The sequence below is a fragment of the Pseudochaenichthys georgianus genome, unplaced genomic scaffold (genome assembly GCF_902827115.2).
Source record: "Pseudochaenichthys georgianus unplaced genomic scaffold, fPseGeo1.2 scaffold_790_arrow_ctg1, whole genome shotgun sequence".
In the NCBI taxonomy this organism is placed as follows: domain Eukaryota; kingdom Metazoa; phylum Chordata; class Actinopteri; order Perciformes; family Channichthyidae; genus Pseudochaenichthys; species Pseudochaenichthys georgianus.
In genome coordinates this window covers 10,001-17,500 of record NW_027263338.1, presented here as the reverse complement: position 1 = coordinate 17,500, position 7,500 = coordinate 10,001, and the positions used below count along the sequence as shown (strand labels likewise).

The 7,500-nt window shown below is 42.9% G+C and overlaps 1 protein-coding gene across 1 annotated transcript in view; it reads left to right on the top strand.

Annotated features, from left to right (window-relative positions):
• Nucleotides 1-6,568, top strand: part of LOC117444303 (unconventional myosin-Ic-like) — an 18,860-nt gene extending 12,292 nt beyond the window's left edge. Inside the window, exons 3-6 of the mRNA XM_071202724.1 lie at nucleotides 142-257; nucleotides 4,946-5,170; nucleotides 5,943-6,061; nucleotides 6,540-6,568. Coding sequence (XP_071058825.1) covers nucleotides 142-257; nucleotides 4,946-5,170; nucleotides 5,943-6,061; nucleotides 6,540-6,568 — 489 coding nt within the window. The remainder of the gene's footprint in view (nucleotides 1-141; nucleotides 258-4,945; nucleotides 5,171-5,942; nucleotides 6,062-6,539) is intronic.
• The last annotated feature ends 932 nt before the right edge of the window (nucleotides 6,569-7,500 follow it).

Here is a 7,500-nt window from a genome sequence, read left to right as displayed (position 1 = left end):
GTATTTGTACTCTACTACTTCCCACCTCTGTTTATTTCATTCTAAAATGGAGCTACTGTCACAAAGCCCTATTTTCCCTGTGTGATATATGAAGTATTCTGATTTTAATGTATCATGTGATGCATGTTCTCTCTCCTCCAGACGTACATCGGGTCGGTGCTGGTGTCCGTTAATCCTTACAAAGACCTGGAGATCTACACCAAGAACCACATGGAGCGATACCGCGGAGTCAACTTCTACGAGGTGTCTCCACACATGTGAGTACACACCTCTGCACACACACTTTAGAGTAGGGATGACGTATTTCTGGAATGGACCCTGAAGGCAGCATCTCCCTGGTTCCCCCCATAAAAGAAAAATGGTATTTCCCCATTGGATTTAGCACAAAAATAATCTCTGTGTCAAACAAATATTTATGATATTTACACGTTTTCTTCAGCCACATATTAACCACTTTATGATTTCTGAAGTAAAAAGCCTCCTATAAAGGAACTACAGCACGGTCACATGACTTCACGTCACCGCCGCTAAGCTAAAGGTGGCTAATGTTGGGCTATAAAGGAACTACAGCACGGTCACATGACTTCACGTCACCGCCGCTAAGCTAAAGGTGGCTAATGTTGGGCTATAAAGGAACTACAGCACGGTCACATGACTTCACGTCACCACCGCTAAGCTAAAGGCGGCTAATGTTGGGCTATAAAGGAACTACAGCACGGTCACATGACTTCACGTCACCACCGCTAAGCTAAAGGTGGCTAATGTTGGGCTATAAAGGAACTACAGCACGGTCACATGACTTCACGTCACCACCGCTAAGCTAAAGGTGGCTAATGTTGGGCTATAAAGGAACTACAGCACGGTCACATGACTTCACGTCACCACCGATAAGCTAAAGTCGGCTAATGTTGGGCTATAAAGGAACTACAGCACGGTCACATGACTTCACGTCACCACCGGTAAGCTAAAGTCGGCTAATGTTCGGCTATAAAGGAACTACAGCACGGTCACATGACTTCACGTCACCACCGCTAAGCTAAAGGTGACTAATGATGGGCTATAAAGGAACTATAGCACGGTCACATGACTTCACGTCACCACCGCTAAGCTAAAGGCGGCTAATGTTGGGCTATAAAGGAACTACAGCACGGTCACATGACTTCACGTCACCACCGCTAAGCTAAAGGTGGTTAATGTTGGGCTATAAAGGAACTACAGCACGGTCACATGACTTCACGTCACCACCGCTAAGCTAAAGGTGGCTAATGTTGGGCTATAAAGGAACTACAGCACGGTCACATGACTTCACGTCACCACCGCTAAGCTAAAGGCGGCTAATGTTGGGCTATAAAGGAACTACAGCACGGTCACATGACTTCACGTCACCACCGCTAAGCTAAAGGTGGCTAATGTTGGGCTATAAAGGAACTACAGCACGGTCACATGACTTCACGTCACCACCGCTAAGCTAAAGGCGGCTAATGTTGGGCTATAAAGGAACTACAGCACGGTCACATGACTTCACGTCACCACCGCTAAGCTAAAGGCGGCTAATGTTGGGCTATAAAGGAACTACAGCACGGTCACATGACTTCACGTCACCACCGCTAAGCTAAAGGTGGCTAATGTTGGGCTATAAAGGAACTACAGCACGGTCACATGACTTCACGTCACCACCGCTAAGCTAAAGGAGGCTAATGTTGGGCTATAAAGGAACTACAGCACGGTCACATGACTTCACGTCACCACCGCTAAGCTAAAGGCGGCTAATGTTGGGCTATAAAGGAACTACAGCACGGTCACATGACTTCACGTCACCACCGCTAAGTTAAAGGTGGCTAATGATGGGCTATAAAGGAACTACAGCACGGTCACATGACTTCACGTCACCACCGCTAAGCTAAAGGCGGCTAATGTTGGGCTATAAAGGAACTACAGCACGGTCACATGACTTCACGTCACCACCGCTAAGCTAAAGGTGACTAATGATGGGCTATAAAGGAACTATAGCACGGTCACATGACTTCACGTCACCACCGCTAAGCTAAAGGCGGCTAATGTTGGGCTATAAAGGAACTACAGCACGGTCACATGACTTCACGTCACCACCGCTAAGCTAAAGGTGGTTAATGTTGGGCTATAAAGGAACTACAGCACGGTCACATGACTTCACGTCACCACCGCTAAGCTAAAGGTGGCTAATGTTGGGCTATAAAGGAACTACAGCACGGTCACATGACTTCACGTCACCACCGCTAAGCTAAAGGCGGCTAATGTTGGGCTATAAAGGAACTACAGCACGGTCACATGACTTCACGTCACCACCGCTAAGCTAAAGGTGGCTAATGTTGGGCTATAAAGGAACTACAGCACGGTCACATGACTTCACGTCACCACCGCTAAGCTAAAGGAGGCTAATGTTGGGCTATAAAGGGACTACAGCACGGTCACATGACTTCACGTCACCACCGCTAAGCTAAAGGTGGCTAATGTTGGGCTATAAAGGAACTACAGCACGGTCACATGACTTCATGTCACCACCGCTAAGCTAAAGGTGGCTAATGTTGGGCTATAAAGAAACTACAGCACGGTCACATGACTTCACATAACCACCGCTAAGCTAAAGGTGGCTAATGTTGGGCTATAAAGGAACTACAGCACGGTCACATGACTTCACGTCACCACCGCTAAGCTAAAGGTGGCTAATGTTGGGCTTAATGACGTTTAGTCGTCTCATTGGGACACTTTAGACACCGTTTTTTAATTCATAGTCTCTTTATAAAGTTGATTTTCTCATCAGCCCACCTCTATCCATAGTAAACAGCATGTTGTTTTCACCTCTTGATGCTTTGTGAAGCGTTTTTCCCTTGAGGGTGACCTCACATTTGCTGCACCTGCTTCCTGCATGTTGTCACAGTGTTTACCTGCAGTAATATTTGCTCAGTCAACACGCTACGTAACGCTCTCCCTGTCAGTCAGACTGTCTGCAGGACGTCGGGTCACAAGAATTTGTGCGGAACATTTTCCACAGGAATGATGATGGAATTCCCTTAAACTCTGCAAAACAATCAGGAGCATTATGTGGACTCAAGAAGTGACGTCATCCTTTCTCAATAGCTCTTTCTCCCTATGCCAACCAGAGGAGTTTTATTTTGTTTTATATTCTGGTCAGGATCCTCTCTATGGAGCACCTGTAGAAGGTCAGGATGCTCTCTATGACCTGTAGACATTTCAGAGTATCCTGGAGTCCATGTTGAACCTTAGCAGCCCAATATTGTTGAAAACCCAATATTTGATTTGATTTATTTTCGAACGTGTAATACAATAATACAAACAAAATAATAATAATGAAATGAAAACAAGACAATTCCCTCATTCAGATTCAAAATTCTTCACATAAACGTTGAACTCATTACGACAAAGAAACACGTTACATTTATGTGTATTTATTAGGGCTTTACCCGAATATTCGTTCGTTGGAGTACTATTCGGATTTCAATTTTCGTTATTTGGATATTCATTTTTTTTTTTTTTTTTTAAATTGAATTAATTGAAATCTCCAATATCAACGTAAGAGCTTGTGCCTCTTCGGGGGGTGCTAACACTTAACCATAAACGTTATCGTTTACTTTCTCCGTCTTTATATGTAGATATTACTTTTTCTCCGTTAATCTCCGTCACGTTGTTTCCATAGCAACAACAACTTCCTGTCAACAGCGCTAACTCTCCTTCAAAATAAAAGCATGTCCATACAAAATAGGAAGCCAAGCCAAATTACACTTAAGACATATACAACTGCAACGAAAGTAACAAACACAATGCGATATCCTTTTCAATTTCAAAGAACACAAATTGGGTTACATTAACAAATAACTATAAAACAACAATACTGTAGAATAACAGAACAGGAAGTTACGTTAAGACATGAATACAATTGCAATGAAAGTAACAAAAACAATGCCATCTCCTTTTCAGGTTCAAAGAACACACATTGGGTTATTTACATAAACTATTCATATTGCAAATACATGTTTTAGCCAGGAAGGGAAGACGGACATGGATATCAGTCATGTGATTTGTAATATCGCAATATACCGTATCGCAATACTTAGCATATCGTAGAATCGCAATACTATCGTATTGTGGCTTAAGTATCGCGATAGTATTGTATCGTGGGGAGCCTGGTGATTCCCAACACTAGTAAACATAGAGCCACATGTTTTCTCTCCCTCCGAGTGGAAAGAGATATGATCTCCGGCACATAGAGGAGGAGGGAGACGTTGCCAGGCGAGAGTTTCCTCCCTTCAGAGGGATTCCCCATAACAGAGAACCATCAGAGCTGATGCTCCAGGAATTAGTCTGGTGTCAGAAACGAGTCGAGAACAGGCTGAAACAACAGAGAGGAACTGATAGCAGTGACGTGTCTGAGAGATGATCTGTTCCTGAAACACTCTGAACACACACACACACACACACACACACACACACACACACACACACACACACACACACACACACACACACACACACACACACACACACACACACACACACACAAAATTTGAGAAGCTATCTTATGATACCTTCACACTGACACTCAAGTTTTCCAAAACATGTTGTTGTTCTTCCGCAGTGATTTGTCAGGGCTCTAATGATCCTTAAAAACATTGAATTATTAAACATTTATGGGTTTAATGGCCTTTAAGGTCTCTGTTAGTGTACAGTTTTATTATTATGCTGCTGTGTTTATTGTATTTTTGTAAATCTGGCACAACAATTTCCTTCGGGATAAATAAGGTCCTATCTTATCCTATCTTAAAAATGGAAAGACATGAAGGTTTTGTGTGTTCTACTTATTCTTTGGAAGCATTGGATTTGAATGAATTTCAACGTAGACGTTTAATTAAATATAATAACGCCAACCCTCTGTCTCTTCTGTTTGCAGTTATGCGGTGGGGGATAACGCGTACCGCTCCATGAGGACGGAGAGGAAGGACCAGTGCATCCTGATCTCCGGAGAGAGCGGGGCCGGGAAGACCGAGGCATCCAAAAAGATCCTGCAGTATTACGCTGTCACCTGTCCGGTCAGCGACCAGGTGCAGACCGTCAAGGACCGGCTGCTGCAGTCCAACCCCGTGCTGGAGGTCAGGAAACACTCATTATCTGTTCTGTACTACTACTGCTACTACTACTGCTACTACTGCTACTACAGCTGCTACTACTACTACTACTACTGCTACTACTACTACTACTACTACTGTTACTACTACTACTGCTGCTACTACTACTACTACTACTACTACTACTACTACTACTACTACTACTGCTGCTACTACTACTACTGCTACTACTACTACTACTACTGCTACTACTACTACTACTACTGCTACTACTGCTGCTGCTGCTGCTACTACTACTACTACTACTATACTACTACTACTACTACTACTACTGCTACTACTACTACTGCTACTACTGCTGCTACTGCTGCTACTGCTACTACTACTACTACTGCTGCTACTACTACTACTACTACTACTACTGCTACTGCTACTACTACTCTACTACTACTACTGCTACTGCTACTACTACAGCTGCTCTGCTACTACTACTGCTACTACTACTACTACTACTACTACTACTACTACTACTACTACTGCTACTGCTACTACTACAGCTGCTGCTTCTACTACTGCTACTACTACTACTACTACTACTACTGCTACTACTGCTACTGCTACTGCTACTACTACAGCTGCTGCTACTACTACTACTACTGCTACTACTACTACTACTACTACTACTACTACTACTACTACTACTACTACTGCTACTACTACAGCTGCTGCTACTACTACTATGGGGGGGACTGGCTACTGCTGGACTACTGGAGCAACTAGCTACTTCTACAGCTCCTATACACACTACTCTACGACTACTAGCAGCTATTACTACAGCTACTACTACTACTACTACTACTACTACTACTACTACTACTACTACTACTACAGCTACTACAGCTACTACTACTACTACTACTACTACTACTATCCACCAGGGCGTGCAATGACTTTGCCTTTTTCACTGACAAAATTCAGAAAATCAGACAAGCAGTCAGTGCCTCTGCATCAGGAACAGCAAATGTGTTGTCTCTGTGTCCACTTAACATCAATTCAGACATCATGACACAATTCCATCAGATTAATGATAAAAACCAAGAGGACATTATACAACTTCTGAAGTCCTCCTCCTGCTGCCTTGATATTATTCCAACAGGATTTTTCAAAGATGTTTTTCGTTGCATGGCCTCAGATCTACTTCATATAGTAAACAAATCTCTTCACTCAGGTATTTTTCCACAGGCCCTGAAAACTGCAGTCATTAAACCGCTCTTAAAAAAGAATAATCTAGACGCTTCAGTAATGAACAATTACAGGCCCATATCAAACCTTCCATTTCTAGGTAAAATCATTGAAAAAGTTGTTTTTCAACAGTTGAGTAATTTCTTGCATTTAAATAGTTGTTTCGATGTGTTCCAGTCAGGCTTTCGCCCAAACCACAGCACTGAGACTGCTCTTGTCAAGGTCTTCAATTACATCCACTTAAACACAGACAGTGGCAGAACTTCAGTGTTAGTATTATTAGATCTCAGTGCTGCGTTTGACACAGTTGACCACAGCATATTACTAGACCGACTGGAGAACTGGGTGGGACTTTCGGAAACAGTTCTAAATTGGTTTGAATCCTACTTAAAGGACAGAAACAACTTTGTTTCTATCGGTAAATACACATCTGAGTTGACAAATATGACATGTGGGGTTCCTCAAGGCTCCATCTTGGGGCCTCTTCTCTTTAACGTCTACATGCTACCACTGGCTCAGATAATGAAAAACAACAAAATAAGTTACCATAGCTATGCGGATGACACACACATTTACGTAACAATTTCACCAGGAGACTATGCTCCAATTCAAACACTGAGTAAGTGCATTGAACAAATCAATGACTGGATGTGTCAGAACTTTCTCCAATTAAACAAAGATAAAACTGAGGTAATGGTTTTTGGAGCCAAGTCAGAACGTTTAAAAGTTAGCGCTGAGCTTCAGTCTGCAATGTTCAAACCAACAGATAGAGCCAGAAATCTAGGTGTAGTCATGGACTCTGACCTGAGCTTCAACAGTCACATTAAAACAGTTACTAAATCAGCCTGCTATCACCTAAAGAACATATCTAGGATTAAAAGACTAATGTCACAGCAGGATCTGGAGACACGTGTCCATGCCTTTATCTTCAGTAGACTGGACTACTGCAATGGTGTCTTCACAGGTCTCACTAAAACATCTATTAGGAAGCTGCAGCTGATTCAGAACGCCGCTGCTCGAGTCCTCACTAACTCTAAGAAAGTGGATCACATCACTCCTGCTCTGAAGTCTTTACACTGGCTTCCTGTGTGTCAAAGAATAGATTTCTAAATACTGCTGCTGGTTTATAAAGCACTGA